Source organism: Canis lupus, chromosome 37 (assembly GCF_003254725.2).
Source record: "Canis lupus dingo isolate Sandy chromosome 37, ASM325472v2, whole genome shotgun sequence".
In the NCBI taxonomy this organism is placed as follows: domain Eukaryota; kingdom Metazoa; phylum Chordata; class Mammalia; order Carnivora; family Canidae; genus Canis; species Canis lupus.
This window is the reverse complement of record NC_064279.1, coordinates 6288550-6309397: the sequence shown is the minus strand read 5'-3', so window position 1 is coordinate 6309397 and position 20848 is coordinate 6288550. Positions and strand designations below refer to the sequence as shown.

The 20848-nt window shown below is 39.4% G+C and overlaps 1 protein-coding gene across 1 annotated transcript in view; it reads left to right on the top strand.

Moving 5' to 3' along the window:
* HECW2 (HECT, C2 and WW domain containing E3 ubiquitin protein ligase 2) overlaps window positions 1-20848 on the top strand; it is a 359319-nt gene that overhangs the window by 244415 nt on the left and 94056 nt on the right. The window contains exons 11-14 of the mRNA XM_049106445.1: window positions 6242-6392; window positions 7090-7193; window positions 7687-7811; window positions 17629-17814. Coding sequence (XP_048962402.1) covers window positions 6242-6392; window positions 7090-7193; window positions 7687-7811; window positions 17629-17814 — 566 coding nt within the window. The remainder of the gene's footprint in view (window positions 1-6241; window positions 6393-7089; window positions 7194-7686; window positions 7812-17628; window positions 17815-20848) is intronic.

The following is a 20848-nucleotide window of genomic DNA, read 5'->3' as shown; positions in this document are numbered from 1 at the left end:
CTTCCTGTCCCTTTTCGCTGTTAGAGCGATCGTGTGGCGGTCTATGCATCGGTGCCGTCACTTAGTCTCTGGGCATCTATGTGGTCTCTTTTTTATGTCAAGCGGTTTTCCTCGTTTGTTTGCTGCTGCTTCCAATCTTACTCCTCCTCCCATCGCTTCTCGGCCTTTTGGCTAAGATCAAGTGCAAGCTTACTCCTCCTGTCTCTGGATCAGGGAACTGATCTTGGACTTGGTACAAAGACTACACAGCTGTAATGATGCTCTACCAATAGTTTTCAAAACCTTACTCTTGCTTTAGGCCATGGACCCTGTGATATGACCTCGTGAGCTGCGTAACACCAACCCCTGGCTGAGAGATGTTCTAATGATGCATACAACATCACAATGCTCCGGGTCTTCAGGGCAGCCTGAAGAGCCCTCCCTGGAAGGGCTTAAATCTGAATACCCACTGAGTGCCTTAAGAATTTGCCTATCGACTTCTCAGGTGATTGATGGCACCGACAGCTAGAGGTAGCTGGGGGCTGAAGCGCCCTGGAACATCATCAGCCTGACAAATCTTGGTCATTTTAGCATTAAGATGAGCGAAAAAAGAATGATCCGCTCAGCCCTTTCTGAAAAACTATTTTATTTTTCTTACTGGGCCCAGTATAATTGTGACTTAATTCCTTGCCGCGCTGGGGACGATAAGGAACTGTTGAGTAAGTGTTTTTCCCCCAAAAGGGTAGAAATAGGATTAGATTCACGAAAAACCATCTAGATTATTGGACTCTTGTAGGATCCCAGGATTACTGCCACGTTATCAGGACCGGTGTACTACTTAGGTGGCAGGTTCAAATGGGGGAAGTCTGGAAAAACACTGGAGAACGTTTATCTTTTTTTTTTTTTTTTGTGGTTGTGCACCTTCATTATGAAAGCATCCTTTGAAATGAACATTTAAAGGTGGCAGCGAATCATAATTCATCTAGCTTTCTACTATGGGGGACGGGCTTATTTTGTAGAGCTAAAAGTTAGTTTAAGAGAAGAATTGATACATTTAACCTAAAAAGGCACTCTCTTTAAAAAATGACTGTTAAGGTCCACCAAATTCAGCTGTTTGAGCTTGTTTAAACTTTTTATTTAAATGTAATATTCATACATAAAAGAGCACATTCTGCCCAAACTGAGTGTACATGTGCACCAATGCCATGTCCCTGGCCCCTAGAAGTCTCTTTGTGCTGGCTTTTGATCACTAACCCTAACTCCGATGAGGAAGTGGGCCTACTATGCTGACTCCCAAAATCATAGATAAGTGAACTTACTTTTGTACTTTGTACAAATGGTATATACCTCCTTGAGTGTTAAAATAAGGAAAAACTCTTCTTCTCTCTCTGTCAAATAGGTAAATAAAATCTTAAAAAAGAGAGACTCCTGGGTGACTCAGACAGTTAAGCATCTGCCTGCAGCTCAGGTCACGATCCTGGGGTCCTGGGTTTGAGTCCAACATCAGGCTCCTTGCTCACCAGGGAGCCCGCTTTGCCCTCTGCTTACATGCACCCCGTGCTTGTGCTCTCTTGTGCTCTCTCTCTGACAAATAAATAAAATCTTTTTAAAAATAAATAAAATAAGGAAAAACTAATCTTTTAAACACTACTATCCAGCATCTACTACAAAAGCTTAATTTTTTCCCTTAGAAGTACCTTTAGATCGTTACAGCTTTATCATCTCACTATGTGGTGAGTGAGATACCATGGTTATTTTAATTTCTTATAGTGGCTTATACATTTTCTTCCCAGTGTTCAGTTTCCTCATCTTTCTAAGCCCAGTTATAACTAATTCAGGTCCCACTCGTGATCCTCTCTCTCACCCTTTTGGTTCATGTGGTTCATGCTTCCCCTGAAATGTCATCCTCTCGGTCTAGTCATTGATCTTCTCCCCAATCTCAGCACTCTCCCAGAAGTGTTCATGGCTTCATTTCATTATTAACTGGACAGTCCAGTGGAGACCGAGGTCTAGTGTGAAGGGACTTGGAAAGAAGCCTGATGAGGTGAAGAGGGATTACAAGGACGACCCCTACTCCCTTCTCACATATGCTGATCTTAAAAGTGGAAGATGAAAAAAAAAAAAAGAAAAAAAAAAAAAGTGGAAGATGATCTTCCCTGCTCTGCCTCCCTCCGGCACCCTGCTTAAGGATTAACGCTGTGACAGTGGCCTTGGCGTACATCCACACACTTTCAAACTCTGACTTCCCCTTATTGTCCAGCTATTTAAGGGGGCTGTTATATTTGAGTCTTCGGGCATCTATGAGTCCACTTGCTCCTGGATTTTAGTCTGGAGTATTTAGGATAAAGTCGAATTCCTTGTGAGCCCATACTTCGCGACCTCTGAGAAGTCTAGCATTAGCTCCATGCGTTCACCTAGTAAACTAGCTGCTTTAAGTTCTTATAAATTTATGTCAGTGTTCCTCAAATTTTAGAGTGTCCAGGAGCCACTTGGGAAGGTTGTCAAAAATGTAGACAACTGAGTCCTAGCTTCAGATGGTCTGATTTTGCACATCTGAGGTATATTCTGAGAATCTGCCTTTCTGTTGATCCTCAAAGTGATTCTGATACATACTGTCAGAACCCCACAGCTTGAGAGACATTTCTGTAGATAACAGTTTTCAAACCTGTTAGTGCTATAAAGCTTTTTAATGCAAATAAAATCTTATGTGGAAGACCAACAGGCCTAAGAGGTAATATTAGGGCTACAGTGGCTGACCTGGAGTTGGCAGATGGTTCTCAGGACCTCAGAGCCCCTACAAGGCTAAATTAATGAGAATTTAGTTTGCAAATTCTGGCCTACACATAAGATCTCAATAGGTTCTTATTAAACCTGATGTAGAAAACTGGATGTCATTTTGAAGATTCTAACAATTTAGAGCTAAAAGGGACCCTAGCAATATATAATTCTGCCCTCTAATTTTTCAAAGAAAAAGTGGAGAAACTGTGTTTCAGAGGTATAGTGATTTGTTGAAGGTCATGTCGCAGAGGTGTGACAAAGCCATGGCAAGAAACCCATGGTTTGGGGTTTCTCTTCCCAGTTTGGTGCACTATGTGTATACGCACCCCAGTCAATACATTGTTCTTAGACTTGTGGCGCACTGATTGTACACCCAGTTTTGCAGTGTGGTGAGATGAAGTAAATGGCAAGTTTCCAGTCTTCTAATCCTGCCTGTCTGATTTTATCATGGTCTCTCAAAGAGAACTTTGATGCTGGGCAATGAGTTCTCGTATGCTTAACTTATACCAAGAACAAACCAGGCCAATATAAAAAGGTATAAGCAACCATACCCAACTGTCTCCACCCTGCAGAGAAACTTTAATAGATAAAATAGAAACCCAATCTTCCTATCGGCATCCCTACTGTCTTTGTCTGGATGGGAAGGAATTGACCCCTGGGGCAGGAGTGGATATGTACTTCATGAACAAGTCAACAACACTGAACAGCCTTCCTCAAACCTGTGGCAAGTGTCCATTTGAGATGGGCAAGATAGCATTTCTCTCTAGGGGAACTTAAGTAACAGCCTCAATGCAAAGACATGGCATTTGAGGGATGGTCTTAATGTACGTCCCATGTTCTTTGTTTTTTTTTTTTTTTTTTTTCGTCCCATGTTCTTTGGAACAAATTTTCAGACCTCATTTTTCTCATTCTTCTCATTGCACATAGAGATGTCTTTGCTGAAATACATTAAGGTTATTCCTAGACTTTGTGGAAAGTGAACACAAGAATCATTCCCTGTTATGGTTTTGTGTTATTTAAATTGCTTATTCATTCACTTCAGGCTGTGTGCAAGGTATAGTGGTAAATATATTTGGAGATTCCCTGCCCTCACTCCTCCCCCACTTTGTTACCCATATGGTCCTTATAGAGATCACATTCTGTGGGGTAAATTCTTATGTACTTTGTTCAAGGAAAAAGTTCTATCTTTGAAGATAATTTTTTTTTTTTTACTTTCTTTTGTCAGAAAATGGAAAGTATGCCACAATGTGTTTTCTTTTCTGCCTCAACTGCCAGAAAACTTAGAGCCAAATTTGAGTTATAAACTTATCTTGGGAGCTTGGCAACGCTTCTCTTTCTACTTTCTTTAGTTGGTTTCTGTTCTGTTTTTATCCCTAATTGACCTATTCTACATTTTTAAAATTGGAAGCTACTGTAAACATTTTTTGGGGAAGAAATGGCCATTTGTTTTCTTGTGCATTTGAGTTGCATATACTATGTGCTTGAATTATCCTGGCTCTAATGAGATGGAATAATTGGCTCTCAAAATCTTTGAGATGGGAAAGTATGCAGAGAGCAGAGTGAAACAGTGGAATAGATCAAAGGGTTTTGGAAAATGGTTCCTGAAAATGCTCTAATGTCGTCACTATTTGTCAGCTTATGGCAGGCTGATCATGAAGTCTTTTGGAAATGTCTTAATGATGGGCTTGCAACTGTATCCAAAGAATTCAGATTTGGCAGGCTGGTTCATTGTGAGTCTCTCGTACCTTGGAGCGTGAGGGCACTGAGCTGTTTTATGTCTGTGTGGTGTTTTTCCTCAGCTCAATTTTACTTTTTCTTGCCATTTGTCATGAATTACATGAATTACCCCATGCTAGGATCAACAAAAACAGATCTTTCCACCCCCTACTGAGGCAGCCCTTGGTGATTGGCTGCTCCTGGCCAGGGTCTACCATTCAGGTCTTTCCAACCCTGAGAACTTTGTTAGAATTCTTGTTCTACTCACTTCCAGAGTAAATACCATAGGTGGTCAGGAGCAGAAATGCCTTCCTTCCAGTCTCCAGGTTTAGGACTCCCGTGGTGTCTGTTGATAAGCTAGGTGATAACATGGGGAGTTTTGAAATAATTGAGCTGCTAAGGAGAAAGGTGCTTATAAATTTCAAACACTACACAGAAATAGAAATGTATAAAAGCTTTACTGGTTAAAGAGTAGATTTCTGCTGGTTTTTTAAAAAATTTATTTATTTATTTATTTATTTATTTATTTATTTATTTATTTGAGAGAGAGTGAATGGAGGCACAAAGGGGCAGAGGGAGAGGCAGAGAGAGAATCCCAAGCAGGCTCCATGCCCAATGTGGAGCCTGATAGGGGCCTTGATTTCACTACCCTGAGATCATGACCTGAGCTGAAATCAAGAGCTGGATGTTTAACTGACTGAGCCACCTGAGCAGGTGTCACTTTGCTGTTTTCCTACATAAAACAGGGCTATATAAATTGCTCTTCCCAACTACAGTCAGTTTCAAAATTTCGCCTTTTGAAAGGATCAGCTTATGCTTTGTGTATTATGGTAGGAGAATGGCCCTTTAGAGAGCCACAGAGAAGGTATGTCTGGCTCTGAAGACCACTCTGCTTTCTGTTTTCACTGAACATGCACTTAATCGATGAGATTGCTTAAACATAAAATTAAATAATATTTTAAACCATTGTATTTATTTGAGGCTGGAGACAAGTAATTACCCTTATTCTGAAAAAAACGTATCCATCTTTGGGAAAGTGCAGATGGAAGTTTGTAGATAAATATACTATTTGATGACTGGGCTAGCATTAGTTTCTTCTGAAGATTACATTTATCAGAATTGTATGTGAATATGTGCTTGGAAGTTTCCAGCTATAGGAGTCTTTCATCCAAGCTGAAAAAAAAAAATCAATTTTTGGTGAAAACAATCATTGATACCAATTTTGATGCAATCCAAAGTCTTATAACACCAACAACTTGTATTTTATAATTTTTTAAAAGATTTTATTTATTTATTCATGAGAGACCCAGAGAGAGAGGCAGAGACACAGGCAGAGGGAGAAGCAGGCTCTATGCAAGGAGCCCGATGTGGGTCTTGATCCTGGGACACCAGGATCACGCCCTGGGCTGAAAGCAGGTGTTAAACCACTGAGCCACCCAGGGATCCCCAACAACTTGTATTTTAAAAAGAGTGTTTTTAAAGCACTGGCACTCATACATGAACATGAGCATTGTGGGAGGATCTGGAAGGATTTTCTACATTCAGAGGGTCTTTAAAGGGTGGGCATAACACGCATAAGGTATGTTGTTTACTAACTGATCACAGTAGATGCTGAAGTGGACTGAGGGAAGTGCCTGATTATGCAGTGAGGTATATGTTATCAGCCCCATTTACAGCATGTCAGGGACAACACGTGCTAAAGATCATGAACCACATTAATGACCTCTGCTCCTCCTCTGACCCCTCTTGGTGCATTCCTACTGTTTAGACTGGGAGGCGCGCATTGACAGCCACGGCAGGATCTTCTACGTGGATCACGTGAACAGAACCACCACATGGCAGCGGCCAACAGCGCCTCCAGCCCCCCAGGTGCTGCAGAGATCAAACTCCATACAGCAAATGGAGCAGCTGAACCGGAGGTGGGGATGGGCATCTTCACGATGACTGTAGTGGGGTTGGGCTTATTTTGACATGGGCCAAAGTCAAAAACATGGTTGTTTCTGTTTCATCTTTGGGTGACCTGTCATTTACCTGTAGCTGGTACCTCTTTTGATTTATAGACTTCATTGAACTTCTGTTGGTTAAAAAAAAAAAAATCCACACATATGTACCACTTGTTTGAAAACTTGAGAGAAATAAGTAATTATGGTCCATTTACTCAACCCAAGGCATTGGTTTTTAGGAAAACAGAGCATATACATATATAATATGAGGCCAGATATCTTTCTAAATATTTAGAATGTCCATCAGCATCTTTATTATCCACTTAATCCTTTTAAATGTCATTCTTTTTTGAAAACTCATGACCATTACATAAAAAGTTCTTTTCTTTAGCAATATAAGAATTTAATTTTCTTTGGTTAAGGGGCATGATTTTTTTTTAAGTTTTATTACTTTGTTAGGAAAATATTCCACAAACAATGGACAGAAGAAATTCAATACATTGTAATTTACTTAAACAACAGATGGTCCAGAAGGTCATGGAATGGGTGGAGGTTTGGGGAAGAAACTTTGGCTGAAGTTGAGAAGATACTGAAAATTTCTGGGCTCTGGGGGAATGATTGAGTCCCTTGTTTTAGAGAATGCTGTGACGTAATGCTAGGCTCCTGATTTCAGATACCAGAGTATCCGCAGAACCATGACTAATGAGAGGCCTGAGGAAAATACCAATGCGATCGATGGGGCAGGGGAGGAAGCTGACTTTCACCAAGCCAGTGCAGGTAAGAGCCTTTAGGTTGGTTTGGTTTGTAATTTCTAAAAAGTAGAAAACAAATAATAAGGATTTCCAAGAAATTAGGTATTTGTTGTTGTTGTTTTTTGGTGAACTTTTGATCTTCAATAAGATCTGGTAATCTGATGCAAATAGAAGAATTCACCAGAGACCTCTTCTAATCCTCAACTTTTTACTAGTACTAAGAACATCACAAAACCAAATAGAAGATAAATGATTTTAATCTCTGGTTGTGTGGGATAGAGGAAAATGATTGAATCTGATCACTTAAACCATCTAAGGATGCATTAAAATGTAAATAGTGGCTAGAAAAATTCAATTCCATTTTAGTCATGTCTTACCCATGAATTTACATCAAAGGAAAGAGTGTGTGGAGGATGAAAATAATAGTAAATTATATAGATATTCTTTGTTACTTTTAAAACATGTTTCCACTATGTGGAAAGATCTCCCTGAAAGCCTTTATGCTCTGCCCCATGTAGATTTCCGACGGGAAAACGTCCTGCCTCACTCTACCTCCAGATCCAGGCTCACGTTGCTGTTACAGTCACCCCCTGTGAAGTTCCTCATCAGCCCAGACTTCTTCACCGTGCTGCATTCTAACCCTGTGAGTATCCAGTCCGAGAGTTTGCAATGGAAAAAGGGACAGGCCAGAGGAAACTATCCTTACGAATGTCATGGCAGAATGACAAGAGCTGTTGAGCACTAAGCATGTTCCAGGGTCTGTGTTAAGTACTATAGATGCTAACCCATTGGGTCCAAATAAACCTCTGAGTGAGATAAAATGTCCACTTTTCCAGATAAAGAACCTGAAGCATAGAGAGGTTAAGTAACATTCCTAAGATACAGGCTTCCAGTTATGGAGTGAATAAATCCTGGGAATAAAAGCTATAGCATCGGAAATAGAGCCAGTGGTATTGTAATAGCATTGTGCGGTGACAGATGGTCATATAGTCATATAGGTCATGAGAAAAGTGTTGTCAAATCACTATTGTATACCTGAAACTAATGTAATTTTGTGTGTCAAGTATGCTTAAAAAAAACAAAAACAAAACAAAACAAAACAAAACATTCCTAAAGTTCTATACCTACTAAGTGGTATCGTTGGGGTTAAAATCCCAGAGATACTAACTTCAGAGGCTATGCTCTTAATGATCACCTTATTTTGCCTGCAAAAATGTAACTAAATATCTGAACATTGACAGCAGGCCGTGGTTAGATCCGTCTTTGAGATTGTGGTACATGTTCTCTGAAAGAGAAAGAGAAAATATAAACTTTATACATTGCTGTAACCTGAAAATAAATTAAAAATAAAAGCTTATTTTAAAGATATATGAAGTTTGTATGGAAGTTCAGAGTTTTATTTTTGGAAGAGAGAAGCATAGTGATGTGTTTAGAAATGAAATAGTTTTAAATTTTTGTCCTTTACTAATGTGTCTATTGTTTAGAAACCCCACCTCTGTGATTTTGCTATAGGCCTAAAAATGTTAGTATCAACCAAAGAGTAAGTCTTTTGTTAACCAAGTGATTATAAAAATTTAGTCTTTTAGCTATTATTCTAAATAGAGAAAAATCATTTTGACTCTCTCCTTGCTTTTTTTTTTTTTTCCATTTCCTCCAGGCCTGACTACTAACCAAAATTCTACCCTCTTTCCTGATCTTGGTTCCTTAACCAAGAAACCCTTCATGCATACCCTCCCTCTGTTTAAATTCTCAGGACAACCAATCTCTCTAATTCTATTTACATGCCCCCTTTCCACATTTATTTTGGAGCTAAATCTGGATTGAAAAGTTTTTATTTTACTCAGGAAGTGCTAACCTCCTGGAAGCACTACGGTATATGAAGTCCATAGGGTGCCAGTAAAGAATGTCACACTTATTTTTTGGTCATGAAGCATGATTTTTGTCTAAAACATTTCTAGAAAAAAAAAGAGAAGGATTTAAAAATATTAATTAAACCAAAACTGTATCTGTGTGTGCAATACAAAAAATAGAATCTGAAAGGAAAGCATTTTGGTTAAAAATAGTTTGGTTAGAAAGCATTTCTTTGTGATGTGAATCTTAAATTGTCACTAAATAAATAATGGATATCAGTTGGTACAAATGGCATGGGAGGACCTTCTCAGTGGAGGATATGCATGAGCAAAGAGGAAAGCAAAAAAATGTGTCCTATATGCATATTGAGTTATTTCATTCATCCAATAAATAATACTGAAAATATGATCTATGTTAGAAATTATGGTAAGTGCTGCAGACACGGTGAGGAATAAGATCAAGATTTTCTCCTCGGGTGGACAGAGAATAAGGGCAACTTTAGAAAGATGATTGCAGAATGCCTCTCAGAAGAAATAGTTTTGAGTTAAAAGCCTAAAGATTAGAAATCATCAACCATGGAAAAAGCCAAAAGAAGCTCATTTCAAGCAATTGAACCAGCAAGTGCAAGGACTCCAGGGCTCAAAAAAGTGGGCAGAGGGGCTCTTCGGCTGCGATAGGAAGGGTGAATAGTGTGATATTAGGTTAGCCACATGTAAGCTGTTGTAAAATGTCAAGAAGCCAGTAGGGTAAAGGTCTGGGAGCAGAACCTTCCGTATCAAGGAAAAGCAAAGGCTCGAAGGCTTGATTGAGTCTGATGTGGTATATAATTAGGTCAGATAGGTGAGCAGGGCTTCAGAAAGTAGGGCTGATACCATCTGGCAAAGAGTTTGGGCTTTATTCTTGCTGGATTTATTCTAAGGGGATTTCCTGTAGGGGTAATTTCAATATTTAAAAAACTCCTTCTAGCTGCTTTTCTGAGAATGAGTTTTAGAAGGCAAGACTGGCATCAGGGAGACAAGTGAAAAGGCCCTGTGGTGAGACATAAAAAGAGCTGAGACCAACGCAGTAGCAGTAGAGATGGTGACAAGTGGATGAATATGGGACATGTTTTGGAGGAAGGGCAGACATTCTTGCTAATACTTTAGAAGGTGGGGACAAGAGAAAAGAAAGGCTTCCAGAAAGAGCAGTTGATTGGATGGTAGTGTTCAAGGGTTTGCTGGTAAGTGTTCAACAACAGCTCTGGGGAAAGTGTGTGTGTGTGTGAGATCTTACAAATTTTATTGAGTAAAGGATATCTAGCACACAATTTACAAGTAATAATAAAATATACACAGAATGCTTTTGTTGCTTTTTGCTGAAGTCTCTTATCACTAGCCAGCCTACAGACAAGTCTAGTTCCAACATGAACGTTTTCATCTACATTAACCATTAAGACTACAGTGAAGTAGGGAAGACGCAAGTCGGAGCTTCATAGTCCTGTGTCTGTGAAGTCAGTAGTACCTTCTTTTTGAGCCAGATAATAGTTTTTGAACATTGGACTTCTATGTCTTATTGTGTGTGTGTGTGTGTGTGTGTGTGTGTGCGCACGCGTACGCTGTATATAGTGTAACAGCACAATGTGAAGTTTAATTTGTATTATTAGCATTTTATTTTCTCCAGCAGTTTAAGTCTAGACTTTACATCTAGAAAAAAGTAGCACTCTTTTGTAAAGGCCCAGAAGGTATTTTCAGCTTCTGAGCCAAGGGGCGGCATGTGAACAAATGGACGTGGCTGTATCTCAAAAGACTTTGCAGACACAGCCAGTCAGCCGACGGGTCTGAAGTTTACCCACACCTCTCCTAGACAGCCCACAAAATCATATCAAGGCCTGGTTTGCATTTACTGATTTCTGTAATGTTAATACTGCCAACTGTAGCCAGTTTTAAGCTACCAGTGTGACCTCGCCAAGCACCGAGTTGTAACTTGTCAATACAGGCTGTCTTTTTGGGTACAAGTTTCTCATCACTGCATTGGTTCAAGTAGAGGCTGTGTTCACAGTTACTGGGTTGTGGTAAGAGGCTGTAGATCTGAAACTTGGTCAAGTTCTATAAATAAATGCATATTCTTGGTTCCCAGACCTTTGAGACCTGGTTCATTAGGTCTGGAGTGGGCCCCAGGCATGTGTTTGGTTGGTTAATTGATTGGTTCCTTAAGTGATTCTGATATAATTGGTCTACGACCTGTAGCTTGGGAATTTCTAGAATAAGGAGATGTTGCGGTAAATGATCTCACTGCTTTTGTCACAACAGTAACACACCTGGACTTCTGACACTAACATATTGTAACAGTGTGAAAATACTCAGCAGCTTAAAGGTTTATTTTGTTTCTTTTGTCTTCATGTTTTCATTATTTTTCCATTTTCTTGGGCAGGAAGAACTTCTTTTGCTGGGAAGCCAATCTTGATTTTTAAGTATCCTCTCTAAAGCATTTTAATTCTTTTTCTCCTACCTGAACTTTCTTCATTACTGGCAACAAAGATGGTCCATGCTGGGCATCTATGCATTTGTGTAAGATTTAAATTCTGTTGGGTTTTTAGGAAGTCTGATTTTCCTGACTTATCTACAGCAAGAATTAAAGCAGCTGGATCTATCTAGTTAATGGTCTCAAGGTTTGAATTTTTGGGAATAAGTTGCATGGTTTTTTTATAGAGGGCGTTACTTATGGAATCTCTTCTTTTTCCTAGATTATGTAACAAAATATTATGAAACAAACTTTTTTGGTTTCTTTATTTTAAGATTTATTATCTAGTCTTTTTTTTTTTTTTTTGCTTGAATTGTTTATTATCAATAACTGGTTCAGTAGATTCCCTGTTTATATTATTGAACATGTTCAACATACAAAAGAAGTGTATTAATTTAAAAGCTTTCCTAATTCTTTTTATGATTTGAAGATAATCAGCTTATATTAAAAGATAGTCATGAAAATAGAGTTCATATAATAGTAACTTAATCATTTTTATTGAAAATAATGAAGATGGGGATCCCTGGGTGGCTCAGCAGTTTAGCGCCTCCCTTCAGTCCAGGGTGTGACCCCCGGGTCCCAGGATCGAGTCCCACCCACATCAGGCTCCCTTCATGGAGCCTGCTTCTCCCTCTGCCTGTGTCTCCGCCTCTCTCTGTGTCTCTCATGAATAAATAAATAAAATATTTTAAAAAAAGAAAATAATGAAGTTAAGTAGATATACGGTTGTCATAACTCTAAAGGACAACTTGAGAAACAAAATACTGTTTTTTTGAAAAGTTTTGTTTTCATTTTTTTGCATTGTGGTTGCTCTAAGATGTATAGTACTGCCCTCTGCTGGTGTGATCAGATTTCTTACAAAATTGTATTCATAAATGAATTCTGATAACTCAAGATTTAGGTATTAGTGTCATGGCTTTTATAGTCATGGTTTGCCTGTGTTTGTCTAATTAGCGCAATACAAAATAAGTCTCCTAATACATAACTGAATAATAATAATAATAACATACATGCCAAAACTATTATTCTGGCTTTTATTAAGCTGTAGAAATACATTAATTCCACCATTTAAACTCCTTAGTACTCAATGGAGAAAAATAAAAAATAATAAATAAAAATAATAAATAATAAATAATAAATAAAAATAAAAAATAAATTTATTCTTATAAGTCAAGAATTCCTGCTATTGAATTGATAGTTTACAATTAGTTTTGCTAATAAGTTAAATTTTCCCTCCATTTTAATCTTTAGCTAGATGAAAATAATGTAAAATCCCTTATGATTATCTTACAGACTGTGTAAGATAGGACTATTTTCATATCCTCACATATATCATATGGAGACAATGCTACTTGATTTTGTTTATAATAAATTTTGTTCTGTGAATCAGATATATGAATGCTGAGATCTGTTCCCTTGTGAATATGAGAGACATTCACTGTAGATGTAGTGATATTTTCCAAGTGTGCATTCAGAATATTCTTTTTATTTTGTTTAGTTTTTAAAGATTTATTTATTTATTTATTTGAAAGAGAGAGAGAGAGAGAAAACGTGAAGGAATAGGGGGAAAGGCAAAAGGAGAGGGAGACAACCGGACTCTTCTGAGCAGGGAGCCCAATGAGGGTCTTGATCTCATGAACCTGAAAACAAGACCTGAGCCAAAGCAAGGATTCAGACACTTAACTGACTGAGCCACCCAGGCGCCCTTCAGAATAACTATTTTTGGTGAAGGATTTATGAACTATGAAAGATAGATTTTATTTAGCATTGATGTATTTATCTATGTTAATGAAAATAACAAAATTAGGTAAAATCAAAACTAGGCCAGGTAACCCCAGACGTATGGTCACCATAACACTAAACAAAAGAAGAAAGAAAAAAGCAAGCAAGCAAGCTGCCAGAAAAGGAAAAAAAAAAAAAAAAAAAGATTATCACTTGCATTGAGGTTGATCGATAAGAAATGAGTATTTACATATAATGTTCTTATTCTGCTGCCAAATGGCAATAACATCCTCCGCAACTCCTCTCGATATTTTTCATTTCTAACACCTCAAAACACTTAACCAAACAAAACACATTAAGCTCTAAGGAATGTTATTTTAACAAAATTCCGCTAAAGAAGTTCAGTTGATCATTCACTCAACCATCAGGTGTTCATTTCTTGCATAGAAAACAAGAAACAACCAAGAATAAGGTTAGGAAAGGAATTTTGGAATAGAGAAGCAGTAACTAAGGAGGACCTCTGAAATCACGTGAGAGATCATTTGAAGGAGTTCCGTCTACTAGTAACAGTTGCTGAGTCTCCAACTACTGCTGGTGACTCCACGTGCAACAGCTTCCCAGACGGGATCATTCCGTGCTCTACCACCAGACTTCATCACGTTATGAAATAGGGCCCATTTGTTCTTTCCTAATCGACTTTGGTTTCAGATAGAAAGTCACCTCCACTTATTGCATCTTTTTCTATGAGACCAAAACAAAACAACAGCCCTCACTCAGAGCCACCCAACGACCGAGGGAGAATCAAATGGCTCTTCTCCCTTAACCCACAGCTTTGTCAGAGTCAGCGTCCAGGGAGACTGAGCTCTTGTAATCTATTCCCACCTGGTTAGTGTTTCTCGAGTGTTGAGACCCCTCTCATCCGCAGCTCTTGCTTGTTCTGTGTTTCAGTATTTTCACTGCTACTGTGGCCTCTTTGATTTCCAAACTCCACTTTCTGCCTCCAGGGAACCTCTTCCTCCCACCTTTCCCTATAATGTTCCTTCCCATCCTTTTGAATGATGGGGCTGTACTCATCTCTGTATCCTTAGGGTTTAGCACAGGGCTTGTGACATAATTAATGAAAGGTTATGAAAACCTTCTTTAGTTCATAGAAAGTGGGATGCTGGCCCACAATCTTCAAAGACCTCAGAAGTAGAAAACAATTTTACTGCTATCATTTATCTGTTAGGACATAGGTATGATAGGTATAATCCCTCATATATTCTATTACTTACTTCTACTCTGTATTTTTTTGTGATTTTTATCTCTTCAAAGCAGCTTTACATCCTTTGTTTCATTGGATTTGAGTCTCGTGTACCTATGAAGAAAGCAGACCAGTTATTATTATTCCGTTTTACAGTTGAGTGAAGATTTAATCTCTGAGGCAGAGATTAAATGACTTTCTTTGTCTCTGTCCATGAGTGACAGGGCTGTGACTAAAATCTTCATTGTAGTTCTGTATGAACTGGAGTATAAATATTCCTTCTGAAATATATGTATATGTATACATACACAGATATACAATTACATATATAGCTATATATTAAAAATATTGTATATACTTAAAAACAAAAAATAAAATAAACATGTATATAAACATACATAAATATGTCACATGTGTATATACCTAAACACATATGTAAATAAATATATACATAAATATGTATATATTTAGTACATAAATGTGTATATATTTAGTTCCTTATAAAAATGTATCTGTCTGAAGGGATGTTCCTATTTGCCTTAAGGGTTTTATATGGGCACTTGCAGTCTTGTGCATGTTATTCAGACTCGAACAACCTGTGGTTCCAAAGATCGTTTGCTAGTTACTAATAAGAAATCTTTCTTGCATTTACTTTACTTTAGTAGATGCTTTTTTCACAGATCTCTCGAACTTGGCGCTATGTTCCATGTCTTACTGAGAGGAAAGGAGGAAAATGAGAGGACGTAATCAATTATAAGACTGGCCTTAAGTCTCCTGAACGTAAAGTGCTGTGCAACCCCAGGGAATTACTTCCCGCGTGGGGCTGGGACAGGTTCCTTCACCTAATTACTTCTTCTTGACCTAATAAAGTTCTGTTTCTTCTCTTCAGCAGAATGAGGAGCATTTCTGGTGCTCCAGATGAAGCATCAGGATGTGGCCTATTTACTTATATTAATGGAGGGGGGAAGGAAGAACTCAGGAGGACCAGGAGATTAACCTATTTAGAACAGTTACTAGAATGGTTTATCTGGCAAAATTATCCCACAATCATTTGTCCCCAAAGAGACTGATCAGGGACTCTGACTTGAAAGCTCGTTGCCAACCGCCGCTCAAGCTAGTGTGGTCTCCGGCCTCTAAGCTTGCAGTGGCTTCTGTGAAAATACATCAGCAGCACAGAGCCAAATGCAGAAAACAGATGCCTTGCTGATTGTGCATAAAACACCAAGGCAGGGTCAGCCACAGGCTAAACTATTAGTTAGCTAACGTTCGTCTCCGACAGCCTTCAACTTCTTTTATTAGTCTCCTTCTCTGCTTTCATGGTATCACTTTCTTATTCTCTCATGTTCTCTAATTGCTCCACGCCCCTGCGTAGGCTTGCCTGCTTTGGCATTGCGCTGCGCTCTGAACCTCACAGTTTCTCACAGCCATCAAAACCTCCTCTCATTGAGACTGTCAGGTTGAAATAGAACCGCAAAGTGTTTTATACTCCAGTGTACTGAGGAATTAGTGCACTAGTACGGAGGATAGTTCACTGCGGCCTGCCTGCCTGCCTGCCTTCCTGCCTTCCTGCCTCCCTGCCTTCTTCCTCTCTCCCTCCCTCTCTTCCTTCCTTTCTTCTTTTTGTTTTGATAGGGAAGAAATATTTTAGTAAAAAGTATATGATGATGGAGAAGCAATCAGGAAAACTATAAACAGTTATTTTATATAGTTGAGGCTGTCAAGAGAAACTAACAAATCTCGGTGGCGTAAGCTGACAGAGGTTTGTTTCTCATTCCAAATTGGATTATCAAGGTTCGCTGATCCCTGTCATCACTCAGGGATCCAGGGACCTAGACTGGGGAGCAACCACCATTTCAAACATCACTGGTTGCTATGATAACCGTGCCAAAGGGAAGAAAGCTCTAGAAGGACTCCCATCATCAATAATTGCTTTGACTGGAACATGACACATCTTGAGGGATACTGGACAGACAGGAACGATGTTAACTGTCCTCAGTAACTACCACAGTACTGGGCATAGGAAACACAGTAAATGTTTATTAAAATGAAATTATTTCCAGAGATTCTGATTTCGTTTGCCTTTCCTTTGGTCTATCTCAAACTGAAATAAATAACAGAACCCATGAAGTAAAGCCTCCAGACTCAATCTGGTGGCCCTGGTATACTAAAGGTAAGAAGAATCATTTGAATCCATCTGAGAAGAATAGAATTCCAGAATAGATCATTTATACAGTTATTTCTTTCCTACTTCTTGGCACATGACATGATGCAATGAGTGTTTGTTGACTAACTTGTATGTGGATGGCCTGTGGCTTATGGCTAATTTTTGGAATCCCTTTTAAGTATCATAGAGATGAAGACAATAGCATTTTTCATAAGACAGTCACTTTTTTATGTGGTTGTATAGTGGAGTTTTATTTAACATGCATTTCAACTGTATAAATTCAGCCATATGTATATATACATACATACACAACACACACACACAGAGAAAAAGAAAAAAAATACATATAAAGCCCGGGCAGGTCTGCCTGCCATCCCATTCACTGAGATTATGCCTCGAAGAAGGTGTAAGATGAAAAACTTTTATCTACTGTGGTATCAGTTAAATTTGACTCCCAGTGAGAACAGCTGAGCCCATTGCATGTACTCCCGACATTCAAATAGGTGGCTAAGCATTTTTCTATATGACTTGGCTACTAAATGATGCCAACTGCTTCGCGTGGCACTCATCCAGAGACCAGTGATCTCCTGCGGTGCTGGAGGAAGAACCAGCTATTTTGGGGCTCGCTGTGAAGATGTATATTTGTATCTGACATGGTGGGACTATGACTGTGTGGTTCTTGCCTGCAACCGAGTTTAGGACCTAACATCTCCTGTAGGATGAGATTCCATAGCAAGCATTCTTATTCATTAGAAAACTAGACATCATCAATGAAGATGCCTTACTTTCTGTAGTCTTTCTATCTTATTTTGATCTAAATATTGTGCTCGGCCTGCTGTTTTCCATGTGTGGGTCTAGAGTAATGTTGACACTTACGTGCCCACTGGAGGACGATGGTATGTGCTCTGATGTCATATGTGTAACATGTGGCTTTTGCAGGTCCCAGGCAGGTTAACATGGGTTCTCCATTCTTTCCTCCAGAGTGCCTACCGCATGTTTACAAACAATACGTGTTTGAAGCACATGATCACCAAAGTCCGGCGGGACACCCACCACTTTGAACGCTACCAGCATAACCGAGATCTTGTGGGATTCCTCAATATGTTCGCCAACAAACAGCTGGAGCTGCCAAGGGGCTGGGAGATGAAACACGATCATCAGGGCAAGGTAACGTGAGGGAGTTGCCGTGGGGCAGCTGCTGAGAGTGGGCTCCTTGTGGCTTTGACATTGGCTCAGCCACTCAAGGGAGGGCTGAAAGCCCTTTGAGAGGTGAAGCATTCCATGTCCAGGTCCACGTGAAACCTGGACAAGCAGGTTGTTTCCACAAACAGTTACTATGCTATTCTGAAATGGTGTATGGAGCCAACAGGTGCGAGGGCATTTGTTTGGCGAAGGACTCTCTTTTGCCTGAATATTCTTCTACCTGTAATCTCGCTCCATTTTCTGCTGATTAGAGAAAAGACTTCTTAGGCCAGGATATTTCCTCCTCCTTAGCTTTACGGCCTGTGTTACAGATAGTTTATTTAAAAGTTGTGGTATTGTTTGGGGAAGGTGGCTAGGTCAGCAAGCAACTACACAACTACATTGTGGCCTCAGTGTTGTTGGTTCAGAACCCCGATTTGGTTACCATATTAAACCCGCCACACAGATTAATTCAGGTATGATGAGAAATACAGAACAGTGTCACATAGGCCAGAGTAACCATGTCTACACTTCCGTCGTAGACAGATGCACCAGAAACCTGCGTTGTAATCAGAAAGTGGTTATAAGTAAGAAATCTAGAACAAGAAAGTAATTTTTACAAGATGTTTCTCAGCTAAGGTTCTTTTTATTCAGCTCTGGTTTAGAAACTACTATGGGCCATGAACTGTTTCAGATCTTTATACATTTCAGCTCCTCACAATAACTAGGTGAGGCAATGCTATTATTATTAATGACATTTACAGATAAAGAGCCCTTGGGTTGAGAATGGTTTGGTGGCTTTCCTGGTGTCACAGGTAAGGGCAGTGACTCAGCTGTGTTCTCACCCACGCAGTCTGCTGCGCAGGTCCATGTTCTTCACCACATAATGCTGTCTGTGTATTGAGTGACCAGCCTCAGTTCTCTTGGTGTAAGAGTGTAAGAACACTTGAAATGCATGACTTGAAGGATGGAGGGGATGAAAATGACATGATATTTAAAGTATTTAGCCATGCTTCACTCATTTGTTCAACAAATATTTATAGAGCACCTGTGCAAAATAGATAAGCCAGCCTCCTTCATAGGACTGCCATTTTCATGGAAAGAGATGGAAAACAGACCAAGAGCATGCCAGGTGCTGACCAGTGCTGTGATTTAAAAAAAATCAGAGGAAGGGGTCTGGAGAAACACAGGAGTGGAGAGTTATTTTATCCAGGTGGCTAGGGAACACCTCCTGGGTAAGGCTAGATGTGGACAGAGACCTGAACAAAGTGATATATATCCATATAAAGGAAAGAGCATTCAAAGCAAATGAAATGTTTAAGTACTTGATAAATGCCATGCTCCCCCAACATAACCTCTAGCAATAGTACCACAGTAGCATCTTATGCATCTTCAGCTTGGCTTCCAGCAATCTTGTCTGAGAATCTATAACCAGCCCAAACGGATGTTACCAAGAGTATGTATTTTTAATGTGTGGGAGGAGCCCTCAGACTCTCAGTGAAACTATTGACTTGATTTCTGTAAATTTTTTTCATAAACCTGTGATTCCTAGCCCAAAGTAGATTAGAAGTCTCAAGCATGAAGTTGAGAACGGATGAAAGAGAATGGATTTGTGATTACGTCCCTTACAGGGAAGCCTTTCCAAGACACCAGAGGCAGGACCACCTGGCACTTTCTGTACTTTGTCCTCCCAGAGAAAGATATCACGTTGCTGGTATTAAGTTTGGTTCAGCAGCCCAAGAGCCCAATGTTTGTAAACAGTCTACTGAGTGGAAGGGCATCGAGGGTCCAAGACAAGACTTTGGGAAATACTGATGGTATTATATCTGGGTATAAAAGAGCAATACCACACCAGGAATTCAGCTCTGTTCTCAACTCTAACAAGCTCTTATCTGTGTGTGCTCATTAGAGAGCGCTGGATCCAGGGAAATCCAAGTTGAGATAATGTCTCCTTTTAGACTTACTTGCTGAGTCATAGTGTATCCTTCACTAAAGGAGATCAAGAACTTGTGTATACACAGTGGGGCAGTCCCTTCCTGCCAGTCATAACTTGCCAGACACACTTCAGGAGAGAGCTGCTTATTAATAATCCCTGGACCTTGAGAAAAGTTTGTGTTACATTTAGGACACTATTTAAGGAGAGTTAGGATGTATTCTTAAGAACCAGTTCTGTCTCACAGCCTTTATAAAAGTTTCTGTAGTTAAATAGAGGTAAATATTATCTCGGCTATATGAGTAAAAACACTGTCCATTTTATTCCCTGAGGGTTTCAGACTTACATGGGAGTTTCAACCTAAAGTTGTAGGCATTGTAAAGAACTTTGAGTGTGGGCTGGCAGATGGTTGACCTCTCAGTCTACTGGTGGCTTTGCTTTTGAACACTGTCTGGCATGAAAGATAGAGAAGGACCCCCAGCCTTGCGGACAAAATGGATTATCAGACATTCCTGGAAGCTCATCATGTTGGCCTAATCTCTCTGCTTGTACATTACAACTTGAATAAGATTTTTAGCTAAGTTGGACCCCTTAACTTAAGCAGGTATATCTCCCTGTAATTCCCACCCCCCCCCACCCCCATTCCTTCCTTTACAAATGACTGGCTTCCAGTGAATGAAAATAAAGGATCATTTGGGAGAGGCTTATGCTCTATATTGGGCTGCACAGCTTTTGAGTGCATTTTAGAAATCATAGTTCTCATCCTTCAAGGTTGGTAGATTTTCTTCCAGTCTTGACATTTTAGCTTCCCTTTTTAATGATTACTTTGCTTCCAGAATATTTAAAGGGAGTAAACTTTTTTTCCCACTTAACATAATATCAAAAGCTACTAAATACTGCAAAGTTATTTTCCCACAGTGATGACTGATTTCAGAATTGACATGGAATACGATATCCAAATCCTCAGCTACGTGAAAGGAAATGCTTCTTCTCAGGGGGAATGCTCTCAAATTTAGCTCTTCAGACTTATGAAATCTGGCTCCATCCTCTCTTCTCAAGCGCAACATTTTCTTTTCCTGTTTTCAT